The 22,450-nt window shown below is 50.9% G+C and overlaps 1 protein-coding gene across 1 annotated transcript; it reads right to left on the bottom strand.

The window, feature by feature from the left end:
* Positions 1–7,604: 7,604 nt before the first annotated feature.
* On the bottom strand, positions 7,605–7,971 carry LOC125349886 (ATP synthase membrane subunit K, mitochondrial-like). The gene has a single exon (XM_048344142.1). The coding sequence runs from the start codon at positions 7,880–7,882 to the stop codon at positions 7,739–7,741; it is 144 nt and encodes a 47-aa protein (XP_048200099.1). The 5' UTR covers positions 7,883–7,971; the 3' UTR covers positions 7,605–7,738.
* Between the last annotated feature and the right edge of the window lie 14,479 nt (positions 7,972–22,450).

Genomic DNA, 22,450 nt, shown 5'->3' with positions numbered 1-22,450 from the left:
ACTTCTCTCTCCATCTCGCTACGTCTTAGTTTAGCAAAATGAAAGGAAAGGCTATCTAAGATACAAGCCTGGAATGCTTAGCAATTTTTCTTTTCCGTTTTTCGAAAGCAAACGATAGACGGTATCTAAGGTCTGGAGACACACGTCACAAGGAAAGATGCTCATTCAAGTCGCCAGCCCCACACGTGCTTCCTTTCCCACATGAAGCAGGCCAGGCGGTGGCTTGGATTTGCCTTTGGTCACGTGGCAGGGGGTCCCCACGGGAGCCCAGCGGGAGCTCAGCCCGTTTCCTCGCGCTGCTCCTGCACCGCGGCCTTCCACCGCGGAGCTGTCCACGGTCACCGAGCAGCAAACGCCAGGAGTCAGGCCCGGCTTCCCTCGGGAGACGGGCGGCCTCCAAACGCTTCGGCAACTCGCCTCCCCGTCTTTCCGGCAAGTCAGATGGTTTCAGCGTCTTCCAGTCGCAGCACCCGCAGGGTTCCAGCGCAGGTCAGGCGATCTCCATCATTGCCCGCCGGCAGGGGAGAACTAACGGCAATACTCAGCCAGTGGCTTTTATCTTATCCGCGTTCCATTACGAATGGCCTTATGACCCACGGCGAAGACGTTTTACATTACTTTAGGCAGGGAGGAAATCGTTAGACTGTTTCAAGCAGAGAAACGACATGATTTGCATGTCAGAAATCTTTGGCTCCAGCATGGAGAATAGATGGGAGGATGGGGCCAGGGAGAGGCCCCGTCAAGCTGTGGCTGTTACCCCAGAGAAGGGCAGAGGGGCCCCGAATCAGCGCAGCCATTGTCGGGAGGAGAGACAGAGGTCGACAGGATTCTGGAGATGGTTGAGGAGCGGATGGGATTGCAAGGCTCATTGTGCTGAGGAGAAGGCGCGTGGGGCCGGAGCTGTGGGGGGAGGGGGTGGTGATCGGATGGCCAGTGGATGGCTCTGGATCGCGGACCATGATGGTGGGAACAGGCTGGGGCGGGAGGTGTCAGTCAGGACTGGCCATGTTGTGGTGATGTGCTGGTGATGTCAGGTGGACAGGCTGGCTGGGGGTGGGGAGTTGGGGGGGGAAGAACGACGACAGAGCAGCCCTGGCAGCATGGAGACCCCCATTAGGAGACTTTAGGGAGCCCCCCCGCCTTGAAGGAGTGGGAAGGGAAGGACTGGTGTGTGCCGTGTAACGGGGCGCTTTTATAAACCTCTACGGACCATGAGGGTTCTATTTCCTTCCTCAGAGACCATCCAGATGTTGGGGTGGGGAGCAGGGGAGGGCAAGTTTGGGGAGGCGGGGGAGAATGAATTAGGGGGTGAGACACAACGGGCTGAGATGTATAGAAGGTCTTCCAGCTCACGCATGGCCGAGAGTAGGGGCAAGGCCCGGGGTCTAATTCCCTGGGAGAGTTCTGGGGGTGCGGAGGGGGACCTAGGGCATAACTAGCAATGCATTTGTGCATTGGTTTTTATTCTCTGTTTTTCAGTATCTCAAGCCTCTTACCCAGTAGATATGAAGTTCTATGTCCCGGCTCCGCTCGTGGTACTTAGAGCTAAACTGTGCATCTCGGAATTCACGTGGAAGTCTTAGTCTCCTCGTGTCCTTCAGACTGTGACAGTGCACATAGGGCTACAAAGAGGGGGTTCTGTTGGAGGTCACTGGGGAAGGGGGGGGCGGCAGCCTGACCCGGCATCACGAGTGTGCTTGTGAGAACAGGGAGACAGTACAGGGATACCGACACAAAGAGACATCAGGAGAAGATTGCCCCCCCCCCCCGCGAGTTTCCTGCCAGATGCCAGTGGTACACGCCTGTCATCCTTACTACTCCAGGGACTGAGATCTGAGAACCATGGGGTTCAAAGCCAGCCCAAGCACAGGAGACATGGCTCAAGTGGTAAAGCGCCAGCCTGGAGCAAAAACAAACAAACAAGCTAAAGAACATCACCTAAGCCTTGAGTTCAAGCCCCAGCCCCAGCCCAAGGAGCAAGGGAAAGACAAGGATACATGCCGACTTTAATTCTTCTAACCACTGAGGGCGCGGTGGTATCGACCTTGACCCAGCTCCCCTTGGCACTAGCTCTCTCTGCCCACTCCCCAAGTCCAGGGGAGGGGTTCAGGGGCACGCACAGGCTTCGCCCCTCCCGACGGAGCCACTGTGGCCAGCTGGGGGGGGCTCCGAGCTCCTCCAGAACACATGCCCAGAGTGCCTGGCTGTCAGAAGTGTCTGGATCACACAAGACCCCCCCCCCGCCCCCGCCGCCCTCCAAATCCAGAGCATCCTTCCTGCGACTGTGCTGGGCCACCTGGGGGGCCCGGGGAGACAGGTGGCAGCAGGTCCAGGCGGAGTCTGCATGGGCGCATGAGCAGTTCGCTGCTGTGGGCGCATGCGCATTCTTCTTGCGCACCATGTGGGCGCATGCGCATTCTTTCATGGCTGCTGGCTTCACTGGCGCATGCGCAGTTTTTGTTCCCCTTTGCTGATGGATGCATTGAAGCCTGGGATTTCTTTGTGGACCCGAGGAGGCCCCTGCCCCTGGGCAGCTTGTCTGGGCTCTGTGGGTGGTTCATGCTGCAGGGGTTCTGCTAAACGTGAGTTTGCTAAGGAAACTCCCAGAAGGGCTTGGGAGAAAAACTGGAAGTCTGAATAAAGTTAGGCTAAGTAGAGAACCTTCCTTCAGTCCTCCCTCCTCCCCCTCCCTCCCTCCCTTCTGGCCTTCCTTCCCTTCTTCCCTCCTTGCCCCCATCCTCTCTTTTTCTGCCTTCTCCTTTGTGCCAGCACTGGGACTTGAACCCAGGGCCCTACACTCTTACTCGGGCCACACATCACTTTTCTGACTTTTTTCGTGGGTTGGTTGGAGATAAGGTCTCGTGGATTTGTTGCCTTGCTCCTCAAGTTTTAGCCTCCAAAATAGCAAGGACTATAGGACTGAGCTACTAGCACCCAGCAACCAAATAGTCTTCGTCACTATAAACTTGAAAGTGGTCAGGTCCCGAACCCTGAGAGCACACAACCAAGTTGGCAGGAGATGCCCGCTCAGAAGGGGAGGGGACCTCGGATCTCTTCTGGATCCCCTAGAGGAGACGGCCAGGGTGCTGGGGGCCGCGAGTATGAAGAGCACTGGTAATCTCCCTCCCTTCATGAGAAAGCCTTTTGCTGGGGTGGTCACCCTTGGTGGGAAGGACAGGACACAGACTGGCCGGTCGCACCTCCTCTGCTGTTCTGTCATGCGGATGACCAACGGCGGGATTGTGAGCATGGCACAGTACAAGTGAGACGAGACGGAGCTCATGGACCGTAGCTCACGGGCCAGCTCCTTCGCTGGGCCTTCCTTGGAGCCAAAGGGAGCACGGACCAGAGCTGACCAGACCGCTGGCTTAACAAAGCCAGCAACAGGTCTGCTTTTATTAACTTTCTGGGGGCGGGATAAGGTTTGGTGATCATCCATTAGTTGTGGCACAGTTTCTGAAAGTATGTGTGTACGTGTGTTATATGTTATGTATGTTGCGTGTGGTACGTGTGTGCTTTGTATGTTGTGTGGCATGTGCGTGTTTTGTATGCTGTGTAGAGGATTGTGCTATTTATGTATAGGGTGTGTTTGTGTATATGGGGAAAGTGTGTTGTGTCTGTGTGTGTCACTTTTGTTTAGTTTGTGGTGGGCGTGTGTGTGGTGTGTGTGCATGCACAAGCCTCCCGGCCATGCACGGGTGCTGACGGGCAGTAACTTAGCCCAGGACCCGCCGCAGCCCTCCTGCTTCCGGCGTCATGGTCTTGTGTAGGGCTGCAGGACTTGGAATGCCGAGAGCTGAGGAAGCACGCGTCCTCTCCGCGGGGCCAGAGGCCAGCCTGGCCCCGTGACGGTCTGGGACAAACCATTGCTCAGACGACCGACATGTCTCCACAGCGTGCTGAGGGAAGTATGATTCAGACCCTGAGGCGAGGAGGTGCCGCCACGCCTGCCGTCCGTGTTAGTCACCCATCAGGTAGCTCAAGGTCCAGGAGTCGCTGCTTTTAGCCAAAACAGCTTTCAAGTTCCTACAAAATAACCTAGGCGACTGTGCTTGTCATCCTTGCCCAAGGGGGATCGCGGGTGTGGAGTCAGCGAGCACTGATGTACTGACCACCTGTGCAATGGTCAGTGTCTGTTGACGGAACACAAAGGACCCTAGAGGCTCACTTAGGTTCCTCCATGCTAACTCCTCCATGCTCACTCCTTAGTATTTGTGTGAACATCTCAAGCCCACTAGTTTTGACCTGGTCTAGTTCTAGGGATTTCTGGTCTCTAAACATTCTGGCCCGTGACCTTACCTGGTGCCCTATGGCAGAGCTGTGGAGGGAGCACCAGGACAGCGGCAGCGGGAGGCAGAAGGCGGCAGGCTCATTTGTTTTCCGTCTCCCTGCAGTGCTCCCCGTCTGTCTCGCAGTCGGATGCACATCTGCGTCGTGGCCCTGAGCCCCACGGTCTTGACAGCCACGGCTCTGAGCCAAGCCAGGGTCCAGACTCTCGGAGTTGTCGCGTAGGGCCTGAAAGGTTAGTGAAGGTCAAAGTAAGCGTGGAGGAGCGACCTCGGCCTCCACCTGCCCCAGCGCGGCGTCTGACCGGGGGCCGTCTCCAGGGCTCCGGGTGTCCCTCTGAGGCGGTGAGCTCCTGGCTCTCTAACCGGACACACGGATGCTCCGCAGCTCAGTCCTGCTACTCCGCGTGTGCGGTGGTCTAGCTGGAAGGTGCGGGAGCGTCCCGTGGAAGCTGGAAATGGACTCTGAGCAGAATGATTCTCCTCAGGCCTGGCTTATGAATCCTCCCCAGGGATAAGGACCCCACTGGACAGGTGCTCATTCGCCCAGCCCGGCCCTGGGCTCTCAGGCGGGAGGGAGGGGTGAGGTTGGGACTCAGTGCTCTCACAGGCTCCCACTGACAATTCCTCCCCTCAGGGAGACACTGGCTGGTAGATCTGGGTGTTTGCCCCCCCCCCCCCCCCCCCGCCTCCAACCTCTCTCAAGGTCCCTGTGCTGGGTCGCAGCGCCTGAGCTCTGTGCTTTCCACGTGGGCAAGAGCCCTCAGCAGGTCCTGACTCTGAAGCCAAGGTCTCCACCTTGCTTCCTCCGTTCCCCACCGTCCATCATGTGCCTGCTGGGGGCCTGGCCATCAGGGCACGTCCCCAGCCATCCGAGGTGCTCACGCTGTGCTGTAGGGACCGAGGCCAACTCCCTCCTCCCAGACCATGGAGTGGATGCACTTTCTCATAGTCGGTCTTACCCAAGTCCCCGTGAGGGCAGAGTCTGTGTTTCGTGCTACCTCTCTGTCCCCGGAACTCAATACTGAGTACAGAGCATGGGAGAAATTCAACACATAGACAAGGAAAGACCACAGATACAAGTCCGGAGGCAGACTGGATTCCTCGCGGGCTAGATACACACCAAGACTCAGGCCTAGCTCAAATCTGTCCTCTAGCCTTTCTACCGCTACAACAGCCGTGTTACAGAGGAGAGGCCGGGAACCGGGCTCACGCCTGTCATCCTAGCTACTCAGGAGGCTGAGATCTGAGAATCGTAGTTCAAAGCCAGCCTGGGCAGGAAAGTCTGTGAGACTCTTATCTCCAATGAACCACCAGAAAACCAGAAGCGGAGCTGTGGCTCAACGTGGTAGAGTGCTAGTGCTGAGCAAAAGAGCTCAAGACCAGTGTTCTCACGTTTAGAGGGGGTCCCTTCTAGGAGAGCTTTAAGCAGAGACGGGATTTGGAGACTTCAGAAATGACTTCTCAGATGGACACCCCTTGGGATTAGATGGTCTGGGTGGGGCCTCCCAGTCCAGCACCACTCAAGGACCCCTGGGAGAGGGCCAGTTACGCTGCTCGGGCCCTAGATGGCGCTGGCATATCAATGAGGTCAGCAACCATGTGCTGGGGCCTCTGACCGGGGCTTGCCTGGTCCTGGTCCCTCTGGGAGGCCCCGTGGTGGCGCTGGGCATTGTCATCCTGACTGTTGGCAGGAAACCAGTGAGGCTCTCGGGGACTAAGATTATCGTCAGGAATCACTTGATGCTGAGCCTCCTCCAGGGCGGCTGGCCAAGGGCAGGAGTCGGTGCCCTTGCTCTTTCCCCGGCCCATGGTTGAGGCTCTGGGCCAAGCCAAGAAAGCAAAGCCAAGGAGTGACGGGAGCTCCCCGAGCAGCGGAGGGCCGAGGGGCAAGTCTCTGCAGATGCGGACAGAAGCTGCTGGAATCTGCTCCTCCCCGCTGGTGAGGCCAAGAAGAGGCTGTGCTCTGGGCCTGCCGTCCGCCCTGCGGCCATGCAGATGGCTTTAGGATTCTTTTCTTGGGGAATGAATTTCCTTTCTTGTTATCGTAGAGGTGATGTACAGAGGGATTACAATGACATGAGTCAGGTCATGAGGACATTTCCTTTCATACAGTGTCTTCTGTTCTCTCGTTCTTTCCAGTCCCTCCCTCCCACCTCCACCCAAGAAATGTGTAGTTCACTCTCATGAATGCCCAGGGAGCTCCAATGCTCCCCCCTTCCTCCCAAATATATATGCATGAATACATAAGGTACAAAAGACAGAATCAGAAACTGAAAGCGGAGGGGAAAAGTCTTCGGATTCCGTATCTTGGAGTTTGTTGCAGTACTTATGTTATTTTATATAAATATGAAGAGGCGTTTAGGCAGTGTGCTTTTGTGTTTCTCTGAAGAGTATTCTCTTTTGGTCTCACTGTGTGTGAGTAAAATCCTGTATAATTGTCATAACCCGGTGAATTTTAGATCTAACTTCCACATATCAGCGAGAACATGCACCATTTGTCTCTCTGAGCTTGGCTTACCTCACTTAACATGATTTGTTCCCGTTCCATCCGTTTCCCTGTAAATGACCTTATTTTATTCTTTCTAATGGCTATGTAACATTCCATTATGTATAGGTACCGCGTTTTTTTGGATTCACTCATCTACTGGGGGGCATCTGGGCTCTTTCCATAGCTTGGTTATTGTGAATAGTGTGGCAATGAATATTGATGTGCAGGTGTCCTTATCATATCCTGATGTTCTGGGTAGATGCCCAGGAGTGGATTGGCTGGATTTTAGGAAAGATCCATGATTGGTTTTTTGAGGAACCTCCAGACTGCTGTCCGGAGTGGCTGTACAATCATCAGTGACATTCCCACCAGCAGGGCAGTAGGGTTCCTTTCTTCCCACATCCCCATCAACATTTGTTGTTGTCAGATTCACAATGTTGGCTTGTCTTACTGAGGTGGGATGAAATCTAAGAGTCGTTTTGATTTGCATTTCCTCTATGGCCAGGGGTGATGAGCATTTCCTCATGTATTTCTTTGCTCTTCTTACCTCTTCTGAGAAGTCTCTCCTTAGCTCCCTTACCCATTTAGTGATTGGGAGGGTTTCATTTCTTGAGCTCCTTGTATGTATTGAAGATTAGGCCTGTGATATATTGCTGGTAAAGATCTTTTCCTGATGGGTTGCGGTCTTTCTAGCTTAGTAACTATGTCCTTAGCTGTGCAGAAACTTTTTATTTTGATGGAGATCCACTTGTCAAGTCTTTCTCCTATCTGTTGTGCTCTTGAGATTCTTTTCAAGAACTTTCTACCTATAAGTCCTTTTTTCCCCCCCAGGTTCATAATTTGTTGTACAAATTGAGTATTACATGATGAGTTGACATTAGCTTCTCCAGGCTTGAGAATTTAAGAGATGAGGTCATATATTTTAGAATCCATTTATGTTGCTTTCACAGATGGAGTCTTTTTAGACCTTAAACTCTAAGATCAGCAGAGCAATGCTTCCATATGTGGCCAGTACACAATTCATTCTACCTGTGAGAGTGTATGGGTTGAAATACTTCTTAATACCAGCGAACTGGAATTGGCTTTCATTTTCTGCACCTGCCATGATGTCAGTCTTTGCCAAAGTCACAAATTTGGCGGCTGACGTCCTTCAACCAACAAAGACACCGACTCGGCCTAACTGGAAGGAGGTCGTCTGCCTATACCTGTAAGTTCTAATGTTTCTCCTACTCTCTCTTGCAGTAGTTTCAATGTTCCGGATCTAATGTTGAGGTATTTGATCCATTTTGAATTGCTCTTGCTATTAGTGCACGGTGACAGACAAGGATTCACTTTTAGTTTTCCTGCTTATGGATGCTCAGTTTTCCCAATACCGATTATCTAAAGAGGTTATTTTCCCCCTCACTGTATATCTTTGGCTCCTTTATCAAGTATCAGATAACTGTAAGTGTATTGTTTTATTTCAGGGTCTTCTAATCTATTTCATCGATCCTGAGGTCTATTTTTGTGCCCATACGAAGATGTTTTTGTTATTACAGCTCTAGATTAGAGGTTGAGGTCTGGAATTGTGGTACCACCTGCTTTTGCTTTATTTGCCTGGAATTTCTTTCGCTATTTTAGGTCTTCTGGTGAATTTTTGGATTGTTTTCTCTATTTCAGTGAAGAACTCCGTTGGAATTTTGATGGGGATGGCATTGAATTTGTAGACCGTTTTTGGCAGATGATCCTTTTCACAATAGCGATTCTACATTCCATAAACACGGAAAGCCTTTGCATTTCCTTGTGTCCTCTCTGATTTATTTCTTCAGATTCTATAGGTTTTTGCTATAAGGATCTTAGGCCTTTGGCTAGGTTAATTCTTAGGGTTTTTTTTTTTTTTTAGGCTATTGCAAATGGAGTTGTTGTCATGATTTCCCTTTCTGCTTGTACACTGTTGTCATACGGAAAGGCTACTGATTTTTTTTTGAGTTAATTTTGTATTCTGCTACTTTTCCAAAGTGGCCGATCAGTTCTAGAAGCTTGGGGTTGGAGCTTTTGGGGTCCTTTAGGGGTAAGATCATACAAATTTGGAAATAGGTCTAGTTTTATTTTCTCTTTCCCTATATGAATCCCTTTTATACCCCTTTCTTGCCTTATTGCCCTGGATAGGAATTCCAGAACTATTGTAGGGGAATTGGTTTTAGTTTTTTCCCGTTCAGTATGATGTTGGCGGTTGCTCTGTCATATGTGGCCTTTACTGTTTTAGTGAATGTTCCTTCTTTTGAAAAAAAGTATTGTAAAGATGGTGTACAGAGGGGTTACAGTTATGTAAGTCAGGTGAGTTCATTTCTTTTTTTTTTGGCCAGTCCTGGGCCTTGGACTCAGGGCCTGAGCACTGTAGCACTGTCCCTGGCTTCTTTTTTGCTCAAGGCTAGCACTCTGCCACTTGAGCCACAGCGCCACTTCTGGCCATTTTCTGTAAATGTGGTGCTGGGGAATTGAACCCAGGGCTTCATGTATAGGAGGCAAGCATTCTTGCCCCTAGGCCATATCCCCAGCCCCAGTTCATTTCTTTTTGAACAGAGTCACCCCTCCCTCATTTTCTCCCAGTTTTTCCCTTCCCAACCCCCCCTCCCCCACCAAATTGTATAGTTCATTTCCAACATAGGGTGTAGTGAGTATCACTGCTGGGAATGTCCCTTCTATTCCTAGCTTCTCCGAATCTTTTAGCATGAATGAATGTTGTGTTTTTCTAGGAGGCTTTTCTGCATCTTTGAAATGATCGTGTGCTTTTTGTCTCTGGTTCTGTTGAAGTGGGGAATTATCCTTATTGATTAGCATATTTTAAACTAGCCTTACACGTGTGGGACAAAGCCTACTTGGTCATAAGGCATGATTTCTTTCAGCTAGTATTTTATTAGAGAAACTGGTCTGTAGTTCGGGATTGGGACAGGAGAGGCTGGATCCAGGCCTCCGGGGTAGGCATGAGCTTCAGAAGGGGCGGGCTCCCACCAGGCGCAGAGGAGGTGGTCCATGCTGTCTTTTTATCAGATCAGTTTTTATTCCAGCAGCCAGGGCCGTGGAGGATACAAGGGCCTACTGCCCAATCCATCTTGGTCCCGCAGGCCTTCTGCCGGAAGCAGAGGCCGGGGAGGGGCTGGGCGGAGGAAGGGCTCTGGCCTCTTTGCCCTCTTCAAGTGTGTGTTCCCTTCTTCGGTGGAGGGAAGGGGTCCAGGCCAAGAACCCTGGGTCACCACCAATGCTGGTCTTCTGTGGGAGGGGTTCCCCCAAAACAGGGCATTCACAGTTCCTGGCATTGGTTCTGGGCTAGACCAGCAGGGCTGTGAACGTTTTCTGCGTGTGGATACTGCGGTCTTGCATTGGTAAGGTGTCACTCTCTGTGCTGGTCGGGTCCCGGGCAGCCACAGGGCTGCTCTCAGGGCTTCATTGCACCGCAGGTGTGGAATGGAATGGGGGTGGGGGAAGGCGTTTTGCAGTTTTCCGTCCTTGTGTGTCTTAGATATAAGTTCTTCATTCTTAGGATTCTCGGTTTATGTTTTTCTTGTTGTCAACTTCTTGGGGAGAAGTGTGTGACAGGACCCTAAATCTCTGTCTGATTAGAAAGGGTTAGACCGCTTCCCTATTGCTTTGCCGCCATCTTGATCGGGTGATCAAGGATTCTCTAGTGGTATTAAAGCTAAGGATTCTTTAATGGTATTAAATGCCTATTCAGTTTATTCCTGCCAAGTACCATTTTGAACCCTTTCTATGTATCTACATATTTAATCTTCACACTGCCACTTTGGGACAGCCATCGTTCTCATTTCACAGATGAAGAAACGGAGAAAGCTTGTTACACGTTCTCCACCTGGTAGAGATGACAGACTTGTGATTCAACCACGGGGTTCCCGGCTCAGGATCATGAGTTACTATCAGTTTGTGCTGCTGTGAGAATGAAGAATATGGGTAGGTATATTTGATTTGTGTGTGTGTTTTTTTTAATTTGTGGATCAGAGTGTGTTTTCATGCTCCATGAAATAGCATCAGAGTGGCCCCAGGGCTGGGCTGGGGGCTGAGCGTGGAGCCTGTGAACTTCTTTGGCTGAGGAAAGGCAGGCCATGCCCGCCTGCAAACAGGAGTGGCTGCTGCTCTTTAGTGGGAGAGGCCAGGTGAGCCTCTGCACCAGAAGGAGAAGGGGGTGGCAGATGTCAAAGTATCAAGACTATGTGTGGCAAGCCAGCCCGGGGGGGCGGGGGGGAACTGATGAGTCTCTGTGGAAGGATTCTTTGTGGGTTTACGTTTAATTTCTCTTCCTATTTTTGAGGCCTGGGAAGAAGCAACTGACTTCCCACCTGAGCTGTCTGACTGCTTTACTTTTGCTCCAGGAGAAAAACGGAACCAGCTCAGCCCTCATGCCCGCTGGCGACATCAGCCACCACTGACTCAATTCATTCTGTGAGCAATTTCTCCTGGCGGCTCTGACACGCGTTGGGCCGGCCTGAGACAGCTGGGAACAAGATGTTTAAGGCTCCCTAACTCTGGGAAGACATCACCAAGCGAGTCTGAATACATCTCCATGGCCCTCAGGCACCAGCTTAATGGAAGTTATACCACCTGCAGGCACTTGGCTACCTATCTGCTGGTATATTGTGGGCTTGGTCCATTTCATGAGTCACGGGGTGGACCTTTGGACATAATTCTTCTCCAGGGAGGATAGCCTAGGGCAGCATGTGGAGAAGGGCAGACCTTTTCCTGTGCCAAACCTCCCCAAGTAGAATTTAACTCACACACGTGTGTGTGTCTCTGTGTATGTATGTGTGTTGGTGTTATTGAGATTCAAAATACATTCTCTTTCAAATTAATTGTTTGGCTCCAGTCATGGGGCTTGAACTCAGGGCCTGGGCGCTCTCCCTGAGATCTTTGGATCAAGGCTAGCGCTCTACCACTTGGAGCCACAGCTCCACTTCTGGTTTTGGGGTGGCTAATTGAAGATGAGAGACTCGTGGTGTGTAGGGGATGGCTATACCTTTAAGACCTGGGACTGCTGGCTGCTAGCCAGTCCCACCTCCGAAAACCGGGTCTGAAAACCGGAAGAGGCAGCCAAACCAGCCCCGCCTCTCGTCTGTGAGCACGTGTGCCACCATGGCGCCGGCTGGGCCTCTGCGGGAAGTTCCATGACATCACCGTGATGGACAGCTCATTAGCCAATCATTAATACCCAGTTAGTCCCCCCCACTTCCTGCCGCCATTACTGTTATATAATACCCTCCCTCCCCAATAAAACTTTGGGAAGCTCCTGAAGCTGACTCCGAGGTGTCCATGCGTACCCCGCCTCCCAGGCGAGTATGGGGAGGGGGAGGACATTCTCCTAGCCACACGCTGCCCGAGGCTATCTGTGGCCCTCGCTCCCCCATTACTTCCTGCTGGCCAGAGGATATGCATTGAGAGCCATAGGGGAACACATAAGAGGATAAAAGGCTTGGCGTCTCCACAAAGGAGAGGATAGATTTAGCCCAGCAATGGTGGACTTTCCTGCCCAGCCTGGCTCTGAACCGTGATCCTCGGATCTGAGCCTAATTAGGTAGGATTATAGGCGTGAGCCACCAGCAACCAGCCTCAAATTAAAGTTTTGGTTAACATCACATTGTAAACTGCTGGCAAGAGGATATGATTGTAGTGGTGAGAAAGGCTTGGGACTTTATTCCGACTTCAGTTTCTTGCCCTCTTCTTCTTCTTCCTCCTCCTCCTCTTCGTTCTTGCCATCTCTTCTCACCCAACCCCTTCCAACTTCTAATTCTGCTTCTACCTCTGCTTCTTCTTTGTGGTGATAATGGAGGGTTTGAACTCGGGGTCACGTCTTTACGATTTCATTTTGTTTTTCAGATCGAGTTTCATACTTTTGCCCAGACTGCACCCGGTGGTGCTCCTATCTTCGCATTCTGAGTAGCTGAGATTACAGGTGTGAACCAGCACACTTGGTTGTTTTTGAGATAGGATCTTGCCAACATTTCTCAAGCTGGCCTTCTACCTAGACCTCCCTATCTCTGCCTCTCGAGTAGCTGGGATAACAAGTATGTGTTATTGCATTTCAAGAAAAAAAAAAGCCACCTTCTTAGAGAAGTTCCATGACTAAACTTTCCAAGACGCTCCACCGTGTCACTAAAATTTCCCGGAATTGCCTTCATGTTTCTTCCCTTCACAGAGCCCTAGTTTATAGTTACATGATATAGCTATGTGTCACGTACATGCTCATCTGTACTTGATTCTGCCCGGTACTCTAAGCTCCATGCCTGCTTTTGACAATGACAGTGGCCAGGAATTGTCTTGAAATATGTAATGGTGGAAGTATTTATACCATAAGAATTGGCAAAAAAAAAAAATAACGAGACACACACCAATATTTTCTTTTCCTATCAAGAAAACCTGTTAAAAATGTATCTGCATCACTGACCCTGTACGCTTAGTGGCTCGGCTACCGTCAAAGGTGAGAGAACCACTCCCTGTTCCGGAAGAAGTTACCAAAACTGAGATGCCTGAGACCCCAACACCGAGTCCAGTGGTCTCACAGGAAAGAGGGGCTGTGCTTGCTAGACAGATGGGTAGGTCAGGAAAACCAACGGCTGATCTAATAAAGGATTTGCAAAATGTGTGGTCTGTGTGGATTGGAGGATTTTTCAGAGGAAAAAATCAATCATTCTTGAGTTGTGGAATTGAGGTTCCCAGGATGTCCCTGCTGTTGATCAGCTGCTTCTCAGATGTGTGCTCACCGGTATGAAGATGTTGATTGATTGGCCTGGGTTCAACCCTGGCTCTTCCTAACTGGGGAGATGAGGACGAAGGTTTGACTTTTGACTTTGCAAATGCTGTCTGCCTGGCACAAAGGCAATCCGCCATCACTCTTCCAGCCTTTCTCTCAGCGGCAAGAACTCCTCTAGCAAGCTTGGCTTCACTTTGCCACAGAGCCCAGGGAAATGCTCCAGGTAGGTCGCTCCTGAAGATGACCCTTCACCACCCCCCTGGGACCATTCCTGTGAGCTTCCATCTTTGTGGCAACGGTGCTCCTTTGAGTAACTTCTGCGGGACAAGGAAAGGTCTCACTAGTACCTCACGCCATTCTGTCTACATCATGTGATTCCCATCCCCGGGCTCCTGTCAGGAAGCATCCTTCCACGCAGAGATCTATAAACCATGGTCACCTGTTCTTACCAGCCACTCCAAGGCATCATGGCTTCTCTGACTTGAGACAAGAACCCAAAACTCCTGTAAGACTAACAGCCCGTCCTTGCAGTGACTGGATGCCATATTCGAAAGGACCCAAGGCAAACACCACTGTGATCGACTTGGTGTAGATTCAGAATCCCCGTGACAGATCACACATAGCCGGTGTTCACTGCAGGGCAGCAGAATCCGTAACACTGCAATGAATTATTTAGGCAGCAGCATCTCTGGGAGTTGCTGAAGTGATATTTATGGTGTTTTGCCATGGTAACTATTCTGGGATCGACGATCATTAAAAATCTATCAACCTGGAGTCGTGAGCTCGTGGTTTACAAACGGCATCCCCGGACACAGTCTCTCCCAACCTCCTATGGAAACTCTCGTTGAAGGTGAAGAAAGGTCGAGTGGAACGCTTTAGTCACCGGCTGCCTGGACACGAGGAGCCTGGGCAGAAAGCACCACCCTGGGAGGCCAGCTGTGCTCGCCCAGGGACAGAGGCGATGGCGTTTCTTACGCAGCACATAGGTTCCTATTCTATCTGCAACAACTGATCACAAAGGTAGCGTCTTCAAACAACACAAATCCGTTCCCCTCCACTTTTCGGGGTCAGAGGTCTGAAGCAGTCCAGCTGGACTGGGGTCCATCTCAAGAGTCTAGGGGGCAAGCTAATTCTTTGCCTTCTCCGGCTCCCAGAAGCCAGCTGTTTTTCTTGGCCTGTGACTCCTCCAGTATTCAAAGGCAACACGCCGTCTTCACTTCAAAAACCTCTCCCTTTCTTCTCTGCGTCTGTTCTTTCCTTCCTTCCTCCCCTTTCCATTTTTATCCTTCCTTCCTTCCTTCTTTCCTTCCTTCCTTCCTTCCTTCCTCCCTTCCTTCCTTCCTTCCTTCCTTCCTTCCTTCCTTCCTTCCTCCTTCCCTCCCTCCCTCCTTTCCTTCCCTCCTTCTTCTCTTCCTCTTCCTTGCCCTCCCCCTCTCTCTTTGTCTCCCACTCCCATTTCCTGGCTCTACTCCTGCATGAAAATGAAAATTGTTGTGATTACATTGACCCCACCATCCCAATAATCCAAGCTAATCTCTCCAGCTCAAGATCCTGAACTTCATCACAGCTACAGGCTCTCCCCCTTTATTATTATTATTATTTTTTTTTTTTTGGCCAATCCTGGGCCTTGGACTCAGGGCCTGAGCACTGTCCCTGGCTTCTTCCCGCTCAAGGCTAGCACTCTGCCACTTGAGCCACAGCACCACTTCTGGCCGTTTTCCATATATGTGGTGCTGGGGAATCGAATCGAGAGCTTCATGTGTAGGAGGTGAGCACTCTTGCCACTAGGCCATATTCCCAGCCCCCCCCCTTTATTACTTTTAATAACCACGTAATCTGGCAAGTTCATAGGATGTGAGGATCAGGGCGTAGACAATGTAGGGGCGTCCATCAGCCCCCTACACACAGGATCCATCTCGATCCTTACCTGCAGGATGGCTGTAAGGAACCGCCGGGACCCTCATCTCAGATGTCGGACACGGTACCTGTCAGGGTCACGAGACACTGTGTGGTCTGAAATTGGACCCCTCTAGAGTCAGGCATGGGGGACTTTTTGGAGCACTCCGGTAATTTGGGTTAAGATTCAGCGTGGTCACAGGTTGGGGCCCTGAGTCCCTGGGATTTGTGCTCTGGTTAGAGGCGTTTCCAGGGTGCCCTGTCTCTGAGGGGTGCATACAGAAGAGGCCAAGTGGGCACACAGCCGGAAGCTGGCGACCTGGCGCTCAGGGCCGAGTCCTCCGGTCGGGCTGCAGCTCTGCGGCCGCCCGGGTCTGGGACTCCTCAGCTCCCAGAGCTGCAGGAAACAGGAATTCGGTTGCTCTGTGGGATTTTTTCTTGAGCAGGCGGAGACGGCCTGAGACGGAGGACTCCCAGGGCGTGCGGGATGACTGGGGATCTTCATGACGCTGCTGCTCCTAGAAGCTGGGGGGGTCACAGCGGTGCCCTTGCTCACCTGCCCTGGCCTGCCAGCCTCTCTTCAGACACATGTTTAGTCAGGCTCCAGGAAGACAGCCAGGTCTCAGGCCCATGCTCCGCAGGCCCTGAGCGTGTCCGGGATGCGATGCAGCCGCCTCGCCAGACAGTGGCAAGCTGCTCCTCACCCCAGAGCGTCTGGAAACGGCAGCGGCTTTCCGGTCTCCTGAGTCCGTATGTGACCCTTTCTGGGTTTATTTACTCAGGTCTTCTCAAAAAAGAAAAACGGAGAGGGCTTGTTGTGTTCTTTGGCGTTGACGTTCTTGTTGATCGTGCCTGGGCTCATCCGCCCAAGCCTCATCTGTCAGGTAAATTGCACACAAAGACACAGGAAAGGAATAAAACTCAAGACAGCCGTCAACCAGCAGCCAGAGCCTTCAGCAATGGAAGCTCCATCCTACCAGGCCTTCAATAAGCTCTCTGCTGCGTGCTTCCTCATTACTGTAGTCTGTTCTCCATCTGCGCTGGGCCATCCATTCTCAATTTTAAGCCCCCTCAAAATCCTTTATTCGCTGCGTAACGTTAAAGCTCTTTTCCTCAGTGGCCCCCATGCCCGCGGGATTTCTTCTGCCTTTGGGCCTCATTTCTCACTTTCACCCACATGCGTGTCTGGCGCTCACCCTTGTCTGTTGTCCTGTGTTCTTGTCAACACCCTTCCCCTTGTTGGACAGACTCCCCCTCCCCCTCCCCTGATGGGCTCCTGGCGCTCGGTGGAATTCGCTTGCTTTGGATCACCCACCCAGGCCCTTTCAAAGGGGCATCGGCGTCGTCGTAAAAGCAAAAGCCCCAGTGACTTCTGTCTAGGTCTAGTGAATAAACTGTCTCATCGAAGACGCACGTAAAAATTGGTGCAATTGTTTCACGCTAAACAAAGCCCTACCTGTGACCTCTGGGGTAGCCATTTCTACCTCTGATATCCAGCTTGGTTTCCAATGCATAAGGAAATTACTAGAAGGACTTGGAGGATGGCCTGCTGCTGGGCACAGACCCCTGGAGGTGACATTGTCCTGACGAGGAGCTGTTATTTGAGGCTAGCAATACTGATTTTCAAATCTGTGTTTACGAAAGCATTTCAGAATTTCTTCACCCCTCACGGATTCTTTGAATCTGCTGGGTTATAAAATGGCTAAGCTCTTCCATTTTGGAAGTCTAGCTTAAAGCTGTCATAAAATGTGAGCTGTATCCAAAGAGACCCATGAGAACAGAAGCATGGAAGCCAGTGTCCGTGGCTGGCTTGAGCCAACAAGCCCCACAGACTAGGAGGTGGCCCGAGAAAATATTTCAATTTCTTTTAAAATCAGATTTCAAAATATTTCAATTGCTTTGTAAATCAGTTGTTGAGAAATAAGCTTGAGATCAAAGACATTTTCTTTTCTTGTGTCAGAAATAAGTGAAAACACTGTTAAGGGTGATAATGAGTTTGCTGGGGATCCCAACGCACAATGCTACAGACGGCTCAACATTAGAAATGTCACGTTCTCGCAGTTCTGTAGATTAGAAATCCACCATCAAGGGGCATGTGGGGTGTATTTCCTGCGAGTTCTTCACCCCGCACTGGTAGATGGCTGCGTCTTGCTAGCTATTCACTGACCAGTCCTCTAAGCGACGGGATTCCTGGGAGAGAGAGGCCCAGCGGGGCCTAGGTTAGGGTCCATCCTAATGAACCTCCCATTCTGAGGTTCTGGGGCTCAGGATTTCAGCATATACGTTTTGAGGGACAGAATCCAAGCCTACAAAAATCGACAGTGACCGCAGGGACCCATGAAGACACAAAGGACCACCAAATCGTAGTGTGGCCTTCCTATCAACAGACAGATCTATCTATATGGGAGCGAATGGATGGAATGGTCTCCAGACTCTGCAGTCCTGGAAGGGTTAACTAATAAAGCGGAGCCTCTGCCAAAGAGCACTCACAACACGGGGTGTCTCCCTCTCTCCTGTTAGCTGCTCGCTTGGCTGCGGCTCAGGGACACGTGGAGCCAACAAAACATGTCACAGCAAGGCCTACTTAACTTTCTCCTGAAGAGGCCTCATTATTTGCCAGGCTGTCTAAAAAAAAAGGGGTGGGGGGAATCTTTATATACTGTCTTCATTCGGTAAACACAATTCTTTTCTATTGAAGAGCAAAGAGCCGTGTTCGCCCCCGTGGTGAACTCACGGAAGGAGGCCATGGATGGATTTCCCGTCTCCCCGATGCTGACAAGAGGCGGCTGGAAGTGGCTGGGTGACTAAGGCAAAGCAGCAGCCCAGAACTTGACTAACTCTAGACAGGCAAGACCACATCCTGTCTCCAGTTCCTGCTTCTCATGAGCCAGGAGACCTTGTTTCCAGAGAGCCTTAGAGAACATTAATCACATCTGCAAACACCCGGGGGGACTTTTTAACACCGAGGAGTGTGTGTTTCGCAAGGTCAACCAAGGTCACCCAGAAAGTCAATGTCAGAGGAAGAGTCAGGATCCTGCTGCCCCTGGGGAAAAGTGATAGGGCAGCCCCGGGTTTGTGGTCAGCTTAGCAGCTTAGTCTGACCACAAATGAATCACCAGTCTTGACCGTTACCGAGGAGAAGGTGAGATGCATTTCCCCTGTAGGCCTCTGAGGGCTCTGAGCATTCTCTCATAGATCTGCAGGAGAGATTGCTCGTGAAAGATTGTCCTTGTTGTTTACAAGGCTACTTTCCCCCTTTCCAGCACAGTGTTTCACGTGTTGTGCAGGGACTCTGGCTCCGTCTTACTCGTTTGCTGTGTGAAGTGTGTTGAAGTCTAGTGAGTGGCACCGTTCCACTGGTGAACAGAAATGGAGGGTCAAAGGTTACCTATGGCAGGACGCAGGTGGTTCACGCCGGCATTCCTAGCTACTCAGGAGGCCAAGATCTGAGGATCGTGGTTCAAAGGTAGCCCCACCAGACAAATCGGACTCTGTTCTCCAATCAATGTCAAAAAAAACAAAAAACCCCAGTAGTAGAGGTATGGCTCAAGTATAATAAGCTTTGAGTGAAAAAGCTAAGCAAAAGCCTGAGGTCCTGAATTCAAATCTCAGTCACACACACACACACACACACACACACACACACACACACACTATTATCAATGGCTGTGACTAGATGGACCAATTCTACGGTTAAGTAAGCCAGGCCTTGGAGACTGACTGCTAAAGCATTCAAGATTTTTTTTTGCCCAAGATCAACACTGTGGGAACAAGAAGTGCAACGGACACACCCAGGGGCTAGGTTGACAATGACCCCTGGAAGGTGAGCTGTGAAGGAGAAACCAAAAGCCTCATAAATAATTAACAGGGGTTTCTGGAGCCCCACAGTGAGGCATTTCCCAGGCATCTCACCGCACACCGCGAATGTTAACTGGCACCGTCAGATGATAGACTCAGATAATGAGATCAAAGGAACCGGAAGTCGTAAGTCTTGATAGGGCTTTCCAAACATGTCAGGCTAGAAGTTTGTCTTCCTCTGTACAATGACTTCCTGTCCTTTCAGGCAAGAAAAGAATTTAATTATGGAGACCAGCCTGCGGGGAGACTCTTCCCCCGTCCCCCCTCCTTCATGCCTGGATGATTCGGGTGTGAGCAAATGCTGGCTTAGAATAAGGCTGGTGATTCTCTCTCTAAAGACTGAAGTCAACTCCACTGCCAGATTCACCTTCAAAGAAGCAGTTCTCAAATTCATTCAGTACCGTATTCTGGATCTGAGACCACATGCAGGAATGTGGTACCCTTATCTGCTGACTCAGTTTCCCTAAAGCACTGAGAGACTTGGGGGCAGGGGGCAGAAGAAAGATCCTGCTTCACTAAGACCACAGACAGAGCCCCTCTGCCCTTTGTGTGTTCCTGGGAGGGAGCCATGTTTGATGGGGTAACGCAGGAGGACATGATCTTGGGCTAAGACCTTAACTCCATGAAGGAAGGGAAGTCAAGCCCAGAGCAAAGCCCAATGTTGTTCTTCTCATTCGTGGCCATGGTTAGGATGCCCCAGAGTGAGGAGAACGGGGTCAGAGAGGGAGAGATGTGCCCACCCACGGAGTCAAGATGGACATTACCAGGATAGATGGGGGGAAAATGCGACCTGGAAAACCAGCATCCACAAACTCAAGGACAGCCACTGTGTCAACGGAAAGCGTGATTTAAAGCACAGAAGTGCTGAGTTTTTGTCTTAGGCCTTATATTCTCTTAAAAGATGCAATCTTTACTAAAAATAAATAAATAAAAATAAAATAGCTCTCTCCCTCTGACCTTTCCTGCATGCCTCACTGATGATCATATTCTGGGAATTAGCAAGATAGTCTTCTTTTTTTTTTTTTTAAATTTAAGAAACAGAGCTTATTCTAGGAAAATAACTCCTTTGGGAACAAAAGTGTTTGCAAAGAAAAAACATTTATCTTCAGGATGCACACTTGTCTTAAAGAGATCATGTGGCCAAAGTCTTATCTTTGGTCTCAAGGAAACTCATCCATACAGATGCCGGTGCCTCACACCCATAATCCTAGCTACTACTCAGGAGGCTGAGATCTGAGGATCGCAGTTCCAAGCCAGCCTGGGAAGGAAAATCTGTGAGGCTCTTATCTCAAATTAAATCACAGACGAAGCCAGAAGTGGTGCTCTGGCTCAAGGGGTAGAGCATGAGCCTTGACTAAAAGGAGCTCAGGGACAGCACCCAGGTCTAGAGTTCAAGCCTCAGGACTGGCAAAAAAAAAAAAAAAGGAAAAAGAAAAATCCAGGAATCAATGATCCAAGCCTAGTGGGTCAACCTTGAAGCCTCTCAGCCCATTCGATTAAACGTTGCAACAGGAAGATTGATGAAACGTACCAGGTATCAGATCACGGGGAGCCCTTGTCCCCAACCTCGCCTTTCACCCTAAATACCTGTGATGCTGCACCTGCTTTCAGATCTGCCCACACCTGTGTTTGGGTTGTGTCTTCTCCGTTTCCCCTTCGCTTTGCCTTCTTAATAAACGGTCCCAGTCTCTGCGTCCGTGTGTCATCAGATTCTTTTGGGGATAACATCAATGATTTCCGGGTACCCGAGTGCCCAGCCGAAGCCAGCTTCCTTTTGGAGACTTCCTCCTGGAACATCCTGGTACAAACCTGTCACCCATCTGGGAACAATGAGGTGCAAGACTCCACTCCAGGTGCGTGGGAGCCGTGACCACGGGCCCCGGGGGGAAGCTGGATCTGGGCTCCCATGGGAAGTGCTGATGGAGAGGAGTAGCAAGTGTCAGAATCCTGAGCGACAGCTTTTCAAGGGCCCAGCCATTGGGGGTCAGGCTGATAGCCAAGTCCACGAAGCACTGGCTAGCCCATCAACCAGCACCTGCTCCCTTCTCTGCTTTCCTCCTACGGCTCGTGTTGGGTGTGTGTGTGTGTGTGTGTGTGTGTGTGTGTGTGTGTGTGCGTGTGTGTGTGAATATTTATCTTAATCTTCACAGCAACAAGCACAGCTAAGAGCAGGCATTAGTGCCCCCTCTTCCTATGCCGCAGCGAAAGATTTCTCAGTTTCCTCGGAGGGGAAAAAAAAATGATTTAAGAGACATAGAGTTGCACATTGAATTTCCCTTTGTTCCTTTCTAGGGCCTAATTTAGGTTTTCCATGAAGATTGGCGTCTGCATAAAAACGAGTGCCCAGGGTGATATACAAACCAGCGGACGACACCCCCCCTCCCCCGCCCCGAGCCTACAGCCTGCTGCGTGCCCTGCAAGGACCTCAGGGAGGCGCATTTTCCCCATCAGCTTGTGCACGGGGGCGTCCGGCTGTGCCCAGGCCCTGCAGGCCGGGGCTGTAGTGATGGACTTTGCACTGCGTGGTTGGTGTGTGTAGCGTCCTCCACTCCTGTGAAGCCTTCCCTGGGCCCAAGTACCCAGCCTCCCCCTTTGAAAGATCATCAATAACTGGTTCTTCAATTTGCTTACTTTGGCTAATTTACTGTTGGGCTTGGCTATGCTGCCACAATAGCTCCAAAACACAGTGGTGTAAAGGAACACAGTGCTGCTGTCCCTGTTGTAAAGCCACCTTGAGTCCCCTGAGGGATGATGGCTGGATACACCGCTCCACACTCCCACATCGCTCTGATTGACGAGGGAGGGAGGGAGGGAGAGAACATTCCAGAATCTTCCTGCCGCTAACGTCTCCCTCGACGGTAACCATACAATGTGTGTGATTACCTGGAAATTTCATACTGGGTTTCTGTTTCACCACGGTCGTTTAGTTCTTTTCCTCACTTACCTGCTCTTTGGGCAATGTGGCGGGCACGGTATGTATGGGCGGCTCAACTGGTGGCATGTCTGGGTTTGGCCTCAACAATATCGGAAGGACCTTGGTTTTCCCCCCTCTTTCCCCTTTCTCCTTTGAGACCACTGTAGCTTCTAACGCAGGTATCTGAAGCCTGCAGGTTGAAGACAATAGAGTGGTGCGCTGCTTCTTCTCCTTGGGGCTGTGACTGCTCCTCACTGCCTCTCCTTGCT

This window comes from Perognathus longimembris, chromosome 4 (assembly GCF_023159225.1).
Source record: "Perognathus longimembris pacificus isolate PPM17 chromosome 4, ASM2315922v1, whole genome shotgun sequence".
Taxonomy (NCBI): Eukaryota; Metazoa; Chordata; class Mammalia; order Rodentia; family Heteromyidae; genus Perognathus; species Perognathus longimembris.
Note: the sequence above shows the minus strand (reverse complement) of the source record. Positions and strands in the feature narration are given on the sequence as shown.